The sequence below is a fragment of the Melanostigma gelatinosum genome, assembly GCF_949748355.1.
Source record: "Melanostigma gelatinosum genome assembly, chromosome: 9".
Lineage (NCBI taxonomy): Eukaryota > Metazoa > Chordata > Actinopteri > Perciformes > Zoarcidae > Melanostigma > Melanostigma gelatinosum.
Genome location: NC_136642.1, coordinates 10,235,074 through 10,253,123, shown reverse-complemented (window position 1 = coordinate 10,253,123; position 18,050 = coordinate 10,235,074). Strand labels below are relative to the sequence as shown.

Genomic DNA, 18,050 nt, shown 5'->3' with positions numbered 1-18,050 from the left:
TTTTCAACCTCCAAATGATCATTATGGTCTTTGTAATGTGGCAATTACCGTGTTTGTGATCATTCCCGTTGACACATCAATAGCACTCAACATGAATGAATGAATGAAACTAGTTTGTTTGTTCAAGTTGCAACATGTTGGAAAATAACACATCATGTTCAGATTTACTCCACCAAACAATCCCAGTTTCCTCAGGAGAATTCTGGCCACTCATAGAACATCACAAATAATGCAACTTGGACAATCATGCTTTAATATCAGGTTTAACTTACAAACCCGCATGCAGACATACAAGCTTGCAATTTCCACCCAGGTTTGCTTTAACGGTTCACTCGACACAATGACCGCAACGTGTTGACTGTCATGATGTTGCAGATTTTTCATCGTGGCCATGCAGGCTTTGGTGGGTAGTTGGTGGAATGCAGACAGGCCTGGTGGTAACCGAGAGATATACTGAGAGATTAGGGACTGGACCATTGTCACTTCACTTTTAAGGTGACAGAATACAGCCAATGATTTCAGATCAGCATGATAAAGGAATCTTAAAGCACAACTTTCCCTGTGGGATTCCTGACGTGCGGTGAAAGTCTACCTGCTCATTACCGCATCACTCTCTCTGTCTCACCTGTCCGCTGTTCACTCATCCTCCCTCTCCACCCATTCATTCTCGAGCCCTCCACGTGTCTCCTCCCTCATGGCTGGGGTCATATATAACGCTGATGCCACAGGGATTTCACTTGTCTTCAGGGACATTTCACAGGTGTTGTTTCTAACTTTGACAGAGTGTTATGATTGAGGATCACCAGAAGCTGAGGAGTGACACTTTCATTGTTTAAGGGTGAGATTGAAAGACTTTCTTTTATTGGAATACAATGACGTCTGTCTGATTCTGCACTTTATTTCATTGGTGTGTTTTTTTTTTGAATTCACTGCTTCTCTCACTTTTTCTGTGTCCCCGCCTCACGTTTCATTTATCTCTTCCAGTTGAACAACAGGTGTCAATGTCTCCGTCTCCGGCCAGATCTGCTCCGAGCGAGCTCAACCATTGGTGGAGCCAGCTGAGGTTTCGCCTACAAAACAAGAAAGGATGGAACGAGATGTTGGATGAGACGTTTCTGCTCCACACCAAAAAGTACAAAACTTATAACAGATACCATTTTCCAACAGTTTCCAACAATAAATTAGATGATGTCAAAATTGACCACATGAAGGTGTACGGCCTAAGTTGTTTAATTACTGTACATGTTTTCTTCTGTCTTTTTGCAGCATAAATGATATTCCTCTCTTCTATGCGGCTAAAAAGAACAGTGTTGGTTGCATCAAGAAACTGCTGAGTTGTGCTTCCACTAATATCTTTGAGAGAGGTAAGACTAAGCTGTGACTGCTGTTATTTCAGAGTAGTGCTGTGTCGGTTGTAGTGTGTGAAACTGTAATCCTGTCACGCAGGAGCTCTTGGCGAGACAGCGCTTCATGTTGCCGTGATGACTGATAACCTGGACGGCGCTGTGGCTCTGATGGACGGAGCTCCTGAACTCATCAACGAGCCCATGACTTCCGAGCTCTTCCAAGGTTCACACACATAAACTCACTGAGCCAGAAACAAGCACAAACACACAGCATGCTATTTCGTTGAACGTGTACACGAGTGAACTGATCAGCGTTATGGTCGGCTACTGAGAAAATAAGAAAAGGATTTCATAGACAGACTCAGATGAGATATTAGAAATGAACAAAAATAAGAAGGTTGAGGGACGTTTAATCCAGTCAGTTCCATGTGTTTTGTACGACATCATTTTCAGAATAACATTAAGAAACATTTGACGTAAAAAAGTGCAGTTAAAATTGACAATGGACTGTTTATATGTAAAGTTTAGGTTTGCCTAAAAGCAAATCGATCTCTCAGGAGGCATTTATTACTATTCTGAAGGTGGCAAATATGATAACTTACTACAGGACATTAATTCAACTAAGTGGCAAAACTTGTGAGGTTTTTGGTGTAAATAGCAGCAAATACATGCGATTAACAGCATCACAACAAACAAATAACAAACAAACCTTAACACAGATTAGCTGTTAGTTAACTTTTACTCCAGTCAAATCACTTTCCCACTTCATATGAGTCAAAGTTGTAAGACCTAAAATGTGAATTATTTACAAAAGCATCTCACCAATAAACAATATAATAACAATTTACAGTTGTGAACTCTTAACACTCACTTTAAGAGAGTGAAACACGATTCAATTTGATGCAGACATGTTGTTAGGATGGGTTACAGTCAGTGATGAAAAGTAACTAAGTACTTGCTGTAGTACTGTACTCAAGCACAATGTTCAGAACTTTAATGCTGTTTTATGCTACTTTATACTTATATTACATTACATTTCAAAATAAAATACTGTATTTCTTGTGTTTATCTGACAGCTTTAGTTACTGTAGTGTAGTATAGTTTAAGTAAATTACTAAATGCTTCTTCCACCACTTGTAACAGCTAAGCAAGACACACAAGTTCATGTGAGCACAGTTTATGTACAGCAGACTGAAGTACAACGCTCTCCCTCTGTCTCAGGTGTTACTCCTCTCCACATCGCTGTTGTGAATCAGAACATCAATATGGTTCATCATCTGATCAGTCGTGGGGGTGACGTGGCTACACCTCGAGTCACCGGTCTCTACTTCAGGAAGAGGATAGGAGGACTCATATACTATGGTACGTCAGCATGCTTACAGTAAAAAGGGGTGATGGTGGTGGATGTAGCTACAAGGAACCCCGAAATGCTCATAAGAACGTTCATGCTTAGTGACAGAAAAAAAAGATGGCGTTTTTCAAAATGTGCATTTGGTCAACAGGTGAGCACATCCTGTCTTTTGCTGCGTGTGCCGGGAACGAGGACATTATCTCCATGGTAATCGATGGCGGGGCCAGCACCAGGGTCCAGGATTACCGGGGTATGAAATACCTCCTCTTGTAGGGGAGCTGGAGAAGAGTCCAGAATTATTTTACAACCGTCTGATATTTTGATCATTAATAGCCTTCTGTTGTCTCTTCTTGTCCCTTGTCTACACTCTTTCTGCATTCTTTTGTTGTCTGTCTAGGTAACACCGTGCTTCACATTCTGGTTCTGCAGCCCAATAAGACGATTGCGTGCCAGGCTATTGACCTGATTATGGCACGCGATGTGGAGCTGGACCAGTCAGTGCCACTCGACATGGTGCCCAACTACCGAGGCCTTACACCCTTTAAACTGGCTGCCAAAGAGGGAAACGTTGTTGTGAGTGATATGAAGCCTGAGGGGGGGGGGTCACAGGGTAAAAACCCAACATGAAAGGTGGAGCAGATTATTTCACTAATCCTGTCCTCACTGCTGAGCTTCCGTCTGCCTTTCTCAGGCCTTTCAGCACCTGGTTAATAAAAGGCGTGTGGTCCAGTGGAGTCTGGGCCCTCTGACGTCTAACCTGTACGACCTGACGGAGATCGATTCATGGGCTGACAACATGTCAGTGCTGGAGCTCATCGTGGGCAGTCACCAGAAAGAGGTACAATACAAAGTAGTTTGGTGAGAGATAACATCGTTGATGTGGTGTGAAGAAATGTAATCGAGCTTTGTTCTCCAGGCTAGAAGGATACTGGAAGTGACCCCTGTGAGGCAGCTGGTTAGTATTAAGTGGAACCTGTATGGAAAACATTACTTCAGGTACAGTTTGGTATCCGGAGTCAAATATCTGAACAGTACACATTGCCAGTCTGCTTTCACACGTGTTGTTTTTCTCTCCTTGTGTTGCGTTAGGCTGCTGCTGTTACTGTATCTGCTGTACATCGGGACCTTCACACTGTGTTGTGCATATCGCCCTCTGAAGGACGCTCCGGAGAACTACACACAGTCAGAGATGGACAAAACCATCCGTGTCCAGAAAACCCTAAAGGTGTGTGGATATCTATGTGATATTTTGTACTTGGAGTATTTTCATACTGTGGTGTCACCACTTTAACTAAAGCTACAGAGAGTAGCATTTAGGGCAGAAATTGAATGTAATATTATTAAGTATGTTTTCTTTCGTGTATAATCATCCGACAATAAGAATCTGTGTGTTTGTGTTACTTTTGAATGAGCTGTTTTTTCTACATACGAAGAGCTACAGTAGCTCAGAGCGGCCAAACCAAACACTGGCTCTACAAAGGGCCATTCACATTTTTGTGTTTCCGCATCGGCCGCCGTAGTTCTCCTACACACTACTAGACCTTTAAGTAAAAGATCTCAATACTTTGCCCATCACTGGACCCCAAGAGGTATTTCACCTTAAACTAAATGCATAAACCCCTGTTTGTGCATAAATATCCAGTCCTAATGATGAAGGTGAAGTAAATCTAAAATCTAATGGCACAAAAACTGATAAACAAAAATAATTTATTTTAGCTCATACTTGGACCTTATATGTTATCATAAAATATGAATACATCTCTGTTTCCTCCCTCAGGAGAGTTATGTGACACATGAGGACAACCTGCGGCTAGCGGGTGAGATCCTCAGCATCCTGGGAGCTTTAGTCATTCTGTTGCTGGAGGTGAATTTATGGAACATGCTTCATCTTCTTACATACTCTATAAATATGTATATATTGCACTGCCACATCCTCCTGTACTCCCTGTTCCAACAGATCCCTGATATACTGAGAGTCGGGGCAAAGCGTTATTTTGGCCAAACAGCACTGGGAGGCCCCTTCCATGTTATCCTGTGAGTAGAAAACACGTCTTCGCAGCATAATAAAGCGCACTGTTCTGAAAGACCCTCTAACCTGTCTGTTGTTGTTTTGACCAGTATCAGCTACGCGTGCCTGGTGGTGCTGCTGTGTGTGTTCAGAGCCTGCGAGGTGCAGGGGGAGGCTGTGGTGATGGCCGTGTGTTTAGTTCTCGGCTGGAGCAACGTAATGTTCTTCGCCCGAGGTTTTGAAATGCTCGGCCCTTATGTCATCATGATACAAAAGGTAGGACTCAGACACAGTGGTGCATGCTGTAAGAGCTTGTGAGTCATGGAGAAATAGCTGTTTGTTGCACACACACACACACAGGCACACACACCTGTACCAAAATGTTTTTGAAGCAGATGTATTCAGTTGTTGTTTTGGTTTTTGAGGTTCACCTGTTTCCAGACTGACCTACCATGTGTCTCATTTCCCCCTAGATTATATTTGGAGACCTGACAAAGTTTATGTGGCTGAGTTTCATTGTGCTCATTGGTTTTTCCACCTGTGAGTATATTTTGGGTGACATGTACAAACAAATATTTAACCCTTACAAAGCTTAAAATATAAGAAGTTCTTGAAATGAGATAACATTTCTACTCCCTCACACACTTTTTCTCAGCCCTATGGATGGTGTATATGACCCAGGAGCCCGACTCCATTCCTTCATATCGCTCCTTCCCCATCACCCTCTTCTCCCAGTTTGAGCTCAGCGTGGGCCTCATAGATCTGCCTGTGGACCACACCATCGCTACTCCCCCGATCGTCCATGTGCTGCACTGCACCTTCTCTGTGGTCTCCTACATCCTCCTGCTCAATCTTCTGATAGCTATGATGAGTGACACACACTGGAGGGTCGCCCAGGAGAGAGACGAGCTCTGGAGGACTCAGGTAATACACGCACACAGATATGGACACGAACATAAATGCATAGAAACGTACCAATCATGCGTTAGTGTGCCGTGGTTAAAAGCTGTAATGATGTTGTACAGGTGGTAGCCACTACTTTGATGCTGGAGAGAAAGCTGCCCCGCTGCTTGTGGCCTCGGCTCGGGGTGTGTGGGCTCAACTATGGTCTGAGGGAGCGCTGGTATCTCAGGTGAGACCAAAAACACCCTTATCTGAAATATCAAAAATGGAAATAATGAATGTAAATTTTCCGTGAATAAACATTATGACCTCGGACTTTTTTGAGGCTTGCTATTTTTGCTCAAAATAATCATACAGAGAGAAGATTGTCCACTGACCACAGTCTAAGTAGTAATGTGTAATGCAGCCACATCCTGTTGTGCTGTGAGTAAGAAACACAACTCTCACTCTCACAGATCCATTATTATCCCGCCTCCTCCACCTATACATAAGGACCACTACAGCTTTACACATGCTGCATTATGTGGTTTAGCAAAAGGCATGTTAAAGGGGCACTCCACCGATTTTACATGTTAGTTTACTACTCATAGTATGAATCAGCCCGTGAACACAGTTTTGTCTTCTGTGGAGTTTTTTCAAGTCTGAGAAAATAAATCTGATAACGTCATCAGAGTTTATCTCTGCTTTCTGATGTTATTAAAAAATATAACACAAGGTCTGCATGGAATTTGAAAGATGTGAGTTTTTACGAAGCAAAGTCCAACAGAAGACGCTAATGGGCTGCATTATGGAACATGTAGGTGTCTCTTGAGGCAGGATATCTTTGCTTCTACTGTTTGACTTGTCTCCAACTTCCTGAGTGTAAAACGAAATAACACAAGCTCCCTTTAAATCATCGTTATGATCGTTTAAGTAGTGAGAGCATTTCTCTTCAAGCAACTGTAACGATGTTTTCATTCTTTGTAGGGTTGAGGACAGAAATGACACAATGTTGCAAAAGATGCGGCGTTACGTCAAGGCTTTCTCCAAAGACGAGGAAAAGGAGGGATTGGAGAAGATGGAGAAGACGGACACAACAAAGGGGTCCATCTCAGGAAGCCCCAGGCTCAGACCTAAAAACAACAGGAGGTCTCTGGGAGGGTGGCACATGATTCGCCACAGCGCTTTCGGACTGGAGATGGAGCAGGAAGAGCCGGAGGAGGACCAGGACATTAAATATGTTTAGGAAGCGATTCTGCCTGAAGAGCAGTCCCAGAGGCCTTCATCTCACGCTCCTGAACATATGAAGTGCACGTAAGGCGTCGATGAACAAACGTGCAAGTCGAAGACTCAACTGACTCAATCTGCCTATATATTCAACTGTGCAATTGTTCCTGCAGTATTATGCGAAAGAAGAGTGTGTTATTTTTATAGCAACATAAAACATGTGTAGCAGTAATATATGCTCAGCTAAAATAAAGTGAAACATAGACATTCAACTTATTGTGTAGCTGCATGAACGTTTTTATATGAGAATAAAACTTTGTTAAAACAAACTTACTGGCCCTCATTTGTGGAAAAGTCAGACAGCAGTTAATAGAATCATACAGTAGATAAGAAATAGCCTGAGTGATTCGTGCTTATAAGCATAACTGACATGTTAGAATACAAATTAGGCAACACAATTCTAAACCAAAGACACATATATATATATACATACATACATACATACATACATACATACATACATACATACATACATACATACATACATACATACATACATACATACATACATACATACATACACATATATATATACATATATACATATATATACATATATATATATATACATATATACATATATATACATATATATATATATACATATATACATATATACATATATACATATATACATATATATATACATATATATATATATATATATATATATATATATTATAATACAATCAGATATAAAAGCTCTTCAAGCGTTAAATATAAAACTATCATCTAAAAAGCGTCATCATCTTTCTTTGCTGGATATACCTGATTAAAGTGGAAAGAGATATGATTTGAAATGTTATGGAGGAGAGTTGATGCTTGTTGACAGAGGATTGGTTTGCTCATGACTCTGTTTAAAAAAATGCTGTCAAAACTGCAGCTGACAGATGAAGTAGGAGACGGAATTGCATGGCGCTTTGATCCAGTTCGCAGGTGATCTTTTCTTGCTGAGGATGCCACAATCCCCCTCTGATGGAACTTCTGCCCAGTAACTGCAAACAAAAGAAAAGAATATTGACGATCACACAGTAATCGCGGAGTCCCACTCTGCTCTCAGGCTCTGTTTTCTTTCTTTCATGTCATTCATGCTTTTATTTTGTTAACCTCTCATTGCAGATCCCTTCACTTCCTGCCTTTGTGTGTTTTTCCCCCAGTTCTGATCCGTTTCACCTGTCCCTCATTAGCCCTGCACTCACCTGTTCTCACTTCCCCAATCAGTCAATCACTAACAGCCCAGTTGTTTTGTTCTTTGTCAGTTTGTCTTCATTGCTACATGTTTACATCTAATCTGCCTGATTTTTGGACTCTCTGTAAGCATTTTTGCTTTAATTACTTTAAATTTGCAACAAGAGTCCTGCTATTACATCTTCATGAAGCTCATGATGTTTCGGTTTTTTTTGGTGACATCGTCGGAAATGTGTAACTTGAATTGTATTTGGCACTGAGATTATATGATGGTCAGATGTGTTTCTAATGTCCGGCACCCTATAGTATTATAATATAGCGTGGCTTATTGCACCACCTTAAACTATGAACCCAATACTGTAATAAACATTATTATAATCAAAAAAAGGAACATCATAATCTTTGTAGAAGTAGAATTTACAGCAGAGCTGGTGTATTGTGATTATACAGGTGTACCTAATTAATTGGCCACTGAGTATATTTTTCAAATACATAAAGCGCAATTACACAAATAAATGTATCCCCTTTTCTAACTCATTGTACTCCTTACAACCCAAATGTCTGACATAGTTAAGAAAAAGATGAAATGTGCTACAGCTCAGATGATTAGTCGATCGATCAATCATTCATCACCTCTCTTGCAGCACAGTGTTGTCGACCCAGGTCCATGTGGCTCCTTTTTGTCTCAGCCCGATCCAGAATATTATTTTACTTTTCTCAGTCAGAAAATTCTAGAAGAGAGAGCACCATTTAGACATTTTCCAAAATGATCACCATTTTTAAAGAACTGCTTGGTTGCACTTCATGGTCAGAGAAGGAGGTGATATGAGCTCCACCTGAACTTTCTGGCTGGTAACAACAGCCAGAGTTCCTCCTCTGCCGGTGCAGTTCCTCTGGCTCTCATCCCAGCTCAGCCTGAAGGTGGACAGGTAAAAGCACGACCGGCCAAAAGTCAGCCACCCGTCAGCGCACTGCCGACAGCCCAGATCTGGCAGGAGAGACGGATCAGTGCAGACAATTCTCCAGCAAGGAAAACAAAAGTTCACTAATGTGGACTACATTGCACAGATAATGAAGCAGAGCTTTCCTCCTTCTCCAATTAGCTTTGTTATTCCTTTTGGGTTTGTTCTTTTCATGTCTGCCCATATTTTGTACATACATGCATGTACCTTTGAATGTGCGTATGCCTTTTTGTGTAATCACATAGCATTCTCAAATGATTTTTTGTCAGAGGAAACAATAAAGCTGATTGAAGTCAACCTTTTGAATTAAATGAAACTTCTCATTTCTCTAAAAACAAGCACATGAACTTCCTCTGACGCCTTAAAAAACAATTTGGGCGACTATGAAAGCAGAACAGTCACCAGACACATGGTGATTGAGAAAGAATCATTTGTTTTTCTTTCGATTTAGATGTTTTTTTGGCTTGTGCAAGGTTTTCTACGAAGGACATCGCACTCACGTTGGGCATGAGTGTTGGGGAACAGATCCAGGCACTCCTCATAACTGCAGCTTCGAGCACCTCCCCTGCCCACTGCTGTAGTTTCCGCTCTCTCTGGGCACACTGTGGAGCCACTTTGGACTGGAAAGCAGAGCACGGTGGGAGGAGTTGTGAGGGAAAACAATGATGCCCACAGGCAGCAGCAGCAGTGCAATCAGACACACTTTATATCTCGAATTGTTCTCTGTTATGAGCAAAAATAGAACAAAAGTGATCCTGGCATTTTTAAATATTATTTCTGCACTGCCGGTGAAACCTACAGTCCACGAATAATCTGCTCTAGTGTTGTTTTTACAGTGCCGACATGATCCATGGCTGCAGATACTCACGTTTCATGCTGAGGATAATGATGACCAGCAGCAGGACCAGGCAGATGATGGTGAGGAATAAACACGCAGCACGGTACACACGTGTGTTTCCCTCAGTCTGTTTGCCTAAAGGGGAAAAGATCATTTCAGAGATATTTGAAAATAAGCACAAACATAAACCGCCATCAAGGCTCTGGCCTACCTTTCCCCCCGTCCAGTTCAACAGATAACTTGGACTCAGGAGACAAGTTCTCACTGACTTCATCTTTTTTATCCTCGCCATAACTGCGACAAAATTTGATGTACATGGAGAAAAGTGTCCCGGTATTTGAGATGAGGCTTGTTTACTCCGTCCTGCTCCGGTTGCCGATTCCTGCTGACTCACATCTGAGTGCAGTTTTAAGACACAGCCCCCCCCCCCCCTCCTCCTCCCTTGTCTCGTTGCCATAGCATGACATTCACTGCATGACATTCACTGATTCCCAAGTTATTCACGGGGCACAGAGCACGGCTTGTCCCTCAATTTCCAAAACTTTTACTGTATCTCTCTTTGTCTCTCCCTTGACAGTTTTTTTTTACAATTGCCAAGACACAACAAACGGTACTTGTGGCACAGTTAGTGAAACCACTAACTCGTGTATCTATTGACCATTTAAATGAACCAGAAGCACATTGTCTTTGGAAATTCTAAAAAACACTTTTTGCAAATCACCACACACGGTAATCTGCATTAGACACATCATTCAAAACCTATAGAGAATAATGTTTCCCTGTTGCTCATAGTATTCACAGCAATGTAATTATAGAAATACCAAAGTTGTTTTAAACTTAGCACATCAATGGGCTGTTGACATGTGGAAAGAGCTATTTAGTTGGTGTTTGTGTGTTAAGTTGTGATACAAAAATAACATTTTTAGAAGAGTTCATTTGGCTTTTAATGAAGTGTTTGCTTTTGTAAAAGATGTAGGATATTTAATGTTTTGGTCTTTGTGTCTAGAGTTCCGACAAAGAGGACCCTGGTTTTAGAAATTCTGCTTTTAGCCGTTGAAGAAGACGAGTGTGTGAGAGAGTCACAGACAGATAGTACCTAAAGACACTGTTCTCCAAAACAACAGATAGGATGTGTTTTCTGAGGTCATTTCAGACGAGTGTATGTCGGACACAGTTCACAGAGAGAACACACAGTCACCATTGATACAGAAACTTACCAGCCCTCAACACACTTCAGAGATTCTTGCTGCCTCTTGAACCTCAAAAATACCAACAAAATATTATATTTTCCTTGTACACAAAAGGGCGAAAATGTAATTCAAACGAGTCAAAGAAAAGAGAGTAAATTATGGTGCAGTAGCTTGAGTGCGCTTCAATTACTTATTAAGCATGTTAATAACTATCAGAATTAGAGGCGTGTTGTTCAACGGTACACACTGTTGCGCTATTTCGCTGTCGTCGCTTTCTTTTTTTTAAATTGGTGTTGCATCATAACATGTGTTGTTATATTACAGATATACTCACATATATAATTAAGAGCTTGCTCTCGAGATGAATAACTATTTTGTTGAAAGATATTTTTTTTCGCATGCTCACCAAAATTAAGGATGTAAACAACTTTTAATGCATACAAAACTAATTGTATTAGTCTGTGTATTAATGTGAATGTCCACATTACAATCTTTGAACAAACATTAACCATCAGTTTTGTAAGTAGAACACTTACAAGAATGAAGAATAAATCTTAGGCAAATACTGACACTTGAAATGAATAAACAGATCAGCCAACCAATTTAATAATTAATAATTTGAGTAACCTTTGAGCAGAAATGCTCTTCTGTGATGGTAAACTGAACATCTTTGGCTTGTGGGCTGTTTGGACAAAACAAACAATTTTAATAATGTCAACTTGGGCTCTGGAAAATTGTGGTGTGCATTTTTTTTTTACCATTTGTGGACTTCATATAGACCTCGCAATTAATTAATTGAAAAAAAATAATCAGCAGATTAATTGAGAATAAAAAAGAATCATTAATTGCAGCAACTTCAGCTAAATGTTAGCTTTGTTGTTATGCTGTGCTGCAAATATACAGTACTAACAAATATCTTTTTTATAAAATTGTGAAAAAATAAAGTTGTGAGGATTTTATAGTTTTTCTGAAATAATTCAAACTAAGCCTTTTGGGGATGGTATTCATGAAAGATGTAGTAAAAATACACATTTTTCTTCTTTACATATTGTTACGGCTTTTTAAGTTGATTGGCTTCCTAACAGGAATTGAAAAGCTGTTGAATTAAACAATGTCGGAGCTCTACAGCCGGTATCTCTAAAGCCATAACAATCAAACCATAGCAGACATTCTCACTGTAATCTTTATGGTTGATTATAGACAGTACAGTACAGTAACACGGATGACGAAGACACTTACCGGAATACTCTGCAATTTAGGGAAGTTTATAAAACAGCCTGAAATGTTGTTTTTTTACTTTAAATTTAAATTTAAATATGAGTGAATTATTTGATGAAGCTGTGTTAAAACAATGTGTTATGGAAGACCCATAAAGACCTTTTATTTTTTCATAAAGACAGGCAGGCCTGCTTAAATGCATGCTGAAAGATGCTGTTTTGGGGCGTTTCAGCTGTACATTAAATAAAGGACCTGATTTTATTTTTATTTTTTACATTATTAATAAAGTTTACCTGATCTTGTTTTAACTGGAGTGCCTCCAGGTACAGCTTCCGAATAGATGTCCTCAGATTCACTTTGTAGTTTAGCGTAGTGGTCTGTTTCTGCTTCCTCTAAAGTGAGACAAAAACACAGACAGACATATTTTAACAGAAATAAACCATCTGAAATTAGCTCTTAAGTTAAAAAAAAAAAATGTGTATGCTCGTTTCATTCTACTTTTTCCAAATATGTAAAATAAAACATTTTTGTGAAACAACACTAATAAGGTGCATGCATAACTTTAAGTTTATATGTAGATATACAGATACATTTATAGATAACAAATAAGTTTAATTCAAACCTTCAATTTTGACCTCCAGCATCGGTTCACTTGCTCCTTCATCTTCTTTGCTTCTTTCCCTCTCTTTAGCGATGTCCTGCATCTCCATGGCTCCTCTCTTCTATTTCGCTAACTTTCGATTTGCCGGGAAAGTCTTTCAGACTCGGCTATTCAACTGACAATTTAGTTATGTAACCTGTTGTCATGCAGACGCCAATGCAGGGGAAATGTGTCAATATTTTTTTTGTTTGACGAAATAAAACCCACAAATTTTCCCAGACCTATAAGTGTCCAGCGAGTATGACTCATGTAATCGGTAAAGACAGAACACTTCCCCATGAAGATTTCTCCTCTGTCTCTCTGCTTCCTCTAAACCACATGTTAAGTATTCAAGTGGCTGTGCGGGAAGGCGTTGGTGTGTATCTCAATGTGCTTTTTAAGCATTTTACTGTGTGATGTGATTCAAAAGGCGCAACTGTACTCTAAAAGTGCAATATAAACTTTGAAAGAAAATGATCTATAATTTAAATTTGTCTACTTCTATTGATGTCTAAAACCGCCAGTGAGACAGATGGAGACACAAAAACAAACTTTGCATTTTCATCTTTATTTCCCACAAAAGTTAATTTACAAAAAAAAAGAAAACTATTTGCATTAAATACAGATGACTGAGAAAGATTTTGAGAGCTCTCAACATAATTTCAATAACTTCATCCTTTTTTTATCCTTCCTCTTTCTTCTTTCACCAAGTAAGCAATTAACACAACTTGAAATGTACTGAAATGCATTTCGCTCATTCCGAAACACTGACGAAGGTAAACCCTCCCAGCGACCCCTCTGCCTTGTGTGAAGCCTTTCTTCCACCATGTACTGTAGTTGCTCATCAAAACTAATATAGAGAACAATAGCAGAGTAATGCATTACAAATCTTAACTCTTTATTCCTCAGACAGTCTCACTTTGTCTCCTCTCATTCTCTCTGTCTTTCTCCAGTCTTTTGTCCTCCCTCAGGCACCGTACACGCTCTCATTACTGTAGGTCATGTAGAGAAACAGGTCCTCGTCATGGTGCTCCTGGAACACAACAAAGCAAGAGACAAATGAATAATTCAGCACAAGCGTACGTGAGAGTGTGCTTATCGGCTGACCCAAACACACCGACTCCATAAAACTGCTCTATTGGCGAAACAAAGTTACTATTTTTACATGAAAAATGCATTTATGTCAGTTTCATTTGATTACTCAGGAATAAAAAAAACTTTTATCCAAAGTCTTGATCAGATGACATCAAAATAGGAACAAACGTCTTGTTTCATTTTTAGACTCTTTTTTTTTTTAAGTGCATGTTGTTACTGGCAGACTATGCGTGAGATCAAGAAAAGCGACGCAACATCGCTGCCTAAGCAGATCTGTCTGGCATCGTAAGATGTCTTTGGTGTGTAAAGAGGGGAAAGATGACATTTTCTTCGTGTGTAACCTGAAACTTTGCATTCCTGCAGCCGTGAGCAGGCAAACTCAAATAGCTAAATATGTTTGTACTGGTGAGGTGTGGGTGGATCTTCGAGTAAACATGTGTCTGGACGGGTGCGGTTACCTCGTATACAGCTGAGAGAGGGGAACTGGATGGGGGAAGGGAGTTGTTGACGAAGAAGAAGAGTGCCTCCTCCGGTCTCAAAGACACGCGCTGACGGATCAGAAAGCACAACTGGCCCACTGAAAATAAGGAAGGAAAGAAAGAGAGCGAGATTGTCAGCCAGGGTCATTTTAGATGCATTGAAAGAAAACAAGCAAGTGTGGGATACGACCAGGTCACTGGTCAGTCTTGAGACAGAACACAATACAGCTGTACTTTTAAGAACTACAATCAGATTCGATCAGAAAGACAAAAAAGAAAGCTATGAACAACAATTTTCACTGAAATAAGGTGGAATTAATAACACTAATTATGGCTCAAGTGTCCCAGTGAACAATGACGGTGAACTAGCACGCACAATACCACCATGACACCAAGTGGAATCAGCCATCATTAAATACGCCCATGCTTCTCCTGCTATGACGTGTCAAAATGTCTGCTGTAAGAATCGTTGGCGATCAGAGCAAGAGAAGAGGGAGGCAGGCGCATCGCTGACAGCGACTGACTGGTCAGCAGAAAGTTCGCTGGCCGTTCAAACTTGAATTGGTCTCGTCCAAGTCACAGGTGCCTAGTTGCTCGGTGTGAGAAGCTTTTGAATGGGTTGATGTGTTGCACCTGTTAAATCTGAGGGCACGAGGTATTTCTTCTTGTCCAGCTCAGGAGCTCGTGACCTCGTGGAGCGCTCCACAATGATCTGGTTCAAAATAAAGAACGTTCAGTCGTCACTAGCAAGAGAAAAGAATGTGTTCGTGGGCCAAAATCTAAACCACAACAGATTACTTCACACGACTATTTCAGTTTAAATAATACAAATTCATATCTAGTCTTTTATTTGGAGAACTGGCTTTTTTCGACTGAAGGTCACTCAGTTGAAATGCAACCAGTTACCAGAAGCGATGTCATACTGACCGGTATCTTGTCAGGATGCTTGGCCCGAACTTTCTCTCCTTCTGCTCTCCTCACCTCTAGTGGCACCGAGCGCTGGTACTGACTGCCCATCTGAAAACAATACAAGGAAACAAACACAAGAAAACGTGAAGTCCCCGAACAAAAGAAGTATTTACCAAGCAGACAAAGGAGAGCGAGAGAACCAACTGACTTCACCAACCAGTGCATTTAGTCAACAAGTGATCGTGATCGCCTGAAGAGCACAGTTCTGTTTATTGCGAGATGACATGTATGCCACTGTCACAAGTGTTTTGTGGAGGCCATCTTAGGGATATCGGTCTGGCTCTGTGGGTTGCAGTGTAACCAGTGGATATCCGGACAACAGATATCCAGGCCAAGACTTCCTCCTCCGAGCACCGGCCATTGTTTACAGTCGGATTAGCAACATGAGATGCAAGAATGGTGTTATGAGACAGATTGTATATCTGCTTTTACATACAGATATCTGTTTATAGAGATCAGCTGTGGCTGGTATATATAATAGACATGTGTCACATTTTTTTACGTGTTATATATTTCTACTCAGTATATTGTATTTATGCAGAAGTCATTTTTCTCTGAACTTTGTTGAACTTCACTGTGTCTCTGAATTCTCCCTTGCCTGTCCACAAAGATAACTAACTGTGTTGTATGAGGATGTTCCACCGCCAAGGCCTTCGGGACGCTTGTTTTGGTTGCTGGCCGTTTGTTTTTCATTGTTGTTCCTCTCAGTCTGAGACCGTAATGTCTGTAACTTTGGCCATCGGCCTCCACCTTTGCTGATTCTGTATAAAGAAAGCGGGTTCACTTTCTTCGAGGTTCTTCCTCACTGAGACTGTACGCATTCTGCTGTGATGATTGAACCTTCTCTGCGCAGAGAATAAATACTTAAAAAGACAACCTGGTTTTCGGTATTATTTATTTCAGCATTAAAAGACTCACGCAAAGCGGGTATATAGGAATATGTTCCACAACATCACTTAAAGCACCATTGTGCATGACTGCTTTGTGGTAGTTACGGATCGACAGGAGTTTTGCATCAATGTGATGAAATACCTTGATTTTTCAAACGACGCGTCAATTAATCGATCAGTCGATCAGCATAACAATAAACCGGATCAAATGTTATATTTAATAGATTAATCAGTTCAGTCAATGTACGGCCTAAATAGTGGATAAAACCAAACATTATCTGATTACAGCTTCTCAAATGAGAGTATTTTCTGCTACTTGTCATTTTCTTTGTAATAGTGAAGAATATCAAGAACAATTGAAGACATTACCTTTGGCATGTTTTACTGGATTGGCCCAAAACAGACTGCTACAAAACTGTTTTATCTGATTATTAGTCAATAAATGTACATTAAATTGGATTTCCAGAAAATATACAGTATGTGTAGAAATATTGATATAAAATGTATATAGCGTGATTTAAGAATGTAACCATACAGCATAAATGGGAGCCTTTGAAAACAGAAGTTAGTTAGCTGTGGGTGACGTGAAGCTAACGATGAAAACACTCCTGCATGCACACGATATCCCCTCGTGGTCAGCCACTATTACAGCATAACTCATCCCACTTCTTCTTCTTTTATTTAAGTGGCCAGATCGTTGTGGTCTCCATGACACGTGTTTATGGTTCACTCTGTTTTGGGTCATCGTGACATGAGGCCACGTCACCTTTCACAACAGCATCAAGATCAGCTGAGTGAACTTGCGTTCATTTTAAAACGTGTTTAAATAAAACGACGAAACTAATAATGTATTTACTGCCAACGTCTCTAGGTCCACATCATGTGTGGAAAGGGTTGGCGTGTTTTTGCTTACTGTGCCCGAAGTCTCTTGTTCTGTTGTACGTTGCAAGCTGTCAACGGTAATGCATTGCTAGCAGTAGCAGCTGTAGGATCGACAAGACGTCACTTGTTTACATACCTTTGAGAAAGACAAAGACAAGTTTCACTCAAAACACGACAAAATCCAGATTCACTCCACTGGTCCCTTGAGTCAAGTTTCTCAAAATAATGCCTTGGGTCCAAATTAGCCTTACAATCTACAGGAATACGGTCGATTTCAAAGATGTCGACTGGTCTACTCACTCTGCAGGACGAAAACAACAAATACTGCAACGCCCGCCCACTACATCTCTGGCCAATCAGCGACGAGCACGTAGATTGACAGCGGAATGTGTCCATTTGGAGCTAAGCAAAGGCAAGTTTGCGGAGGAATTGTTTTAATGGCTGTGGTTTGCAGTGAATTCATTGGATGAGTCATGCAGTCCGTCGACACATGTCTCGGTTGTCTCCCGGTTTTCCCAGAATGGTGGCACAGATAACCAATAGCAGGTCCTGGAACTGGACCACGCCTACGGTCACGCCTCAGCCAGCCTACGTGCATTATCTGCACGTTCTCTTTCTTCTGTAAACAGCTCTTGCAGTCAGTAAACACGCGCAACTCAGGCTCGCTTTGTACGTGCAGCATTGCTGAGCTGATGTTTAATTTGTCACAGTTATATCTATAAATGACCAAAACAGTTTATATGGTCGAGAAAATAAGCCACTGTACACTCAATAAAGCATGCATATCAAAAGTTATTTACGCCAGCAATCTGAATTTATTGAAAT

General features: G+C 40.5%; 3 protein-coding genes across 6 annotated transcripts; 1 reads left to right on the top strand and 2 right to left on the bottom strand.

The window, feature by feature from the left end:
• Window positions 1-1,001: 1,001 nt before the first annotated feature.
• Window positions 1,002-6,833, top strand: trpv6 (transient receptor potential cation channel, subfamily V, member 6; the record flags this gene model as incomplete). Its single annotated transcript, XM_079275000.1, has 16 exons — window positions 1,002-1,132; window positions 1,267-1,364; window positions 1,447-1,569; window positions 2,568-2,708; window positions 2,849-2,947; window positions 3,095-3,270; window positions 3,389-3,535; window positions 3,614-3,693; window positions 3,787-3,922; window positions 4,475-4,561; window positions 4,655-4,731; window positions 4,816-4,981; window positions 5,179-5,245; window positions 5,361-5,629; window positions 5,731-5,837; window positions 6,575-6,833. The coding sequence occupies 16 exons, from the start codon at window positions 1,002-1,004 to the stop codon at window positions 6,831-6,833; spliced, it is 2,163 nt and encodes a 720-aa protein (XP_079131126.1).
• Window positions 6,834-7,527: 694 nt separating this feature from the next.
• Window positions 7,528-13,001, bottom strand: LOC306782435 (CD209 antigen-like protein C). 2 transcript variants are annotated; one of them, XM_079275785.1, is made up of 7 exons: window positions 12,893-13,001; window positions 12,564-12,662; window positions 9,893-9,997; window positions 9,525-9,644; window positions 8,899-9,050; window positions 8,696-8,793; window positions 7,528-7,869 (listed from the first exon to the last, which is right to left on the bottom strand). In XM_079275785.1, exons 1-7 carry the CDS (start codon window positions 12,978-12,980, stop codon window positions 7,746-7,748), a joined length of 786 nt encoding a protein of 261 aa, XP_079131911.1. In that variant the 5' UTR covers window positions 12,981-13,001; the 3' UTR covers window positions 7,528-7,745. The 2 variants fall into 2 exon arrangements, with proteins under 2 accessions (XP_079131911.1, XP_079131912.1); XM_079275786.1 differs by lacking the exons at window positions 12,564-12,662; window positions 12,893-13,001 and adding an exon at window positions 10,074-10,234.
• Window positions 13,002-13,459: 458 nt separating this feature from the next.
• LOC306781636 (gamma-aminobutyric acid receptor-associated protein-like 1) lies at window positions 13,460-17,531 on the bottom strand. Of its 3 annotated transcripts, XM_079274574.1 has the most exons (6): window positions 17,477-17,531; window positions 17,257-17,361; window positions 15,412-15,501; window positions 15,118-15,196; window positions 14,464-14,582; window positions 13,460-13,943 (listed from the first exon to the last, which is right to left on the bottom strand). In XM_079274574.1, the coding sequence occupies exons 3-6, from the start codon at window positions 15,499-15,501 to the stop codon at window positions 13,878-13,880; spliced, it is 354 nt and encodes a 117-aa protein (XP_079130700.1). In that variant the 5' UTR covers window positions 17,257-17,361; window positions 17,477-17,531; the 3' UTR covers window positions 13,460-13,877. The 3 variants fall into 3 exon arrangements, with proteins under 3 accessions (XP_079130700.1, XP_079130699.1, XP_079130701.1); XM_079274573.1 differs by lacking the exon at window positions 17,257-17,361 and having other exon boundaries at window positions 17,362-17,526; XM_079274575.1 differs by lacking the exon at window positions 17,477-17,531 and having other exon boundaries at window positions 17,257-17,375.
• Between the last annotated feature and the right edge of the window lie 519 nt (window positions 17,532-18,050).

What these genes read in the sequence shown, in the direction of transcription:
- LOC306782435 (XM_079275785.1), bottom strand. Translation starts at nt 12,980, where the DNA reads ATGGAGATGCAGGACATCGCTAAAGAGAGGGAAAGAAGCAAAGAAGAT. An exon ending in CCCCAACACTCATGCCCAAC is followed by an intron (nt 9,051 to 9,524) that starts GTGAGTGCGATG and finishes CTCTCCTGCCAG; the next exon opens with ATCTGGGCTGTCGGCAGTGC. An exon ending in TTACCAGCCAGAAAGTTCAG is followed by an intron (nt 8,794 to 8,898) that starts GTGGAGCTCATA and finishes TCTCTCTTCTAG; the next exon opens with AATTTTCTGACTGAGAAAAG.
- LOC306781636 (XM_079274574.1), bottom strand. Translation starts at nt 15,501, where the DNA reads ATGGGCAGTCAGTACCAGCGCTCGGTGCCACTAGAGGTGAGGAGAGCA. An exon ending in AGCATCCTGACAAGATACCG is followed by an intron (nt 15,197 to 15,411) that starts GTCAGTATGACA and finishes ATTTTGAACCAG; the next exon opens with ATCATTGTGGAGCGCTCCAC. An exon ending in CGTGCCCTCAGATTTAACAG is followed by an intron (nt 14,583 to 15,117) that starts GTGCAACACATC and finishes CCTTATTTTCAG; the next exon opens with TGGGCCAGTTGTGCTTTCTG.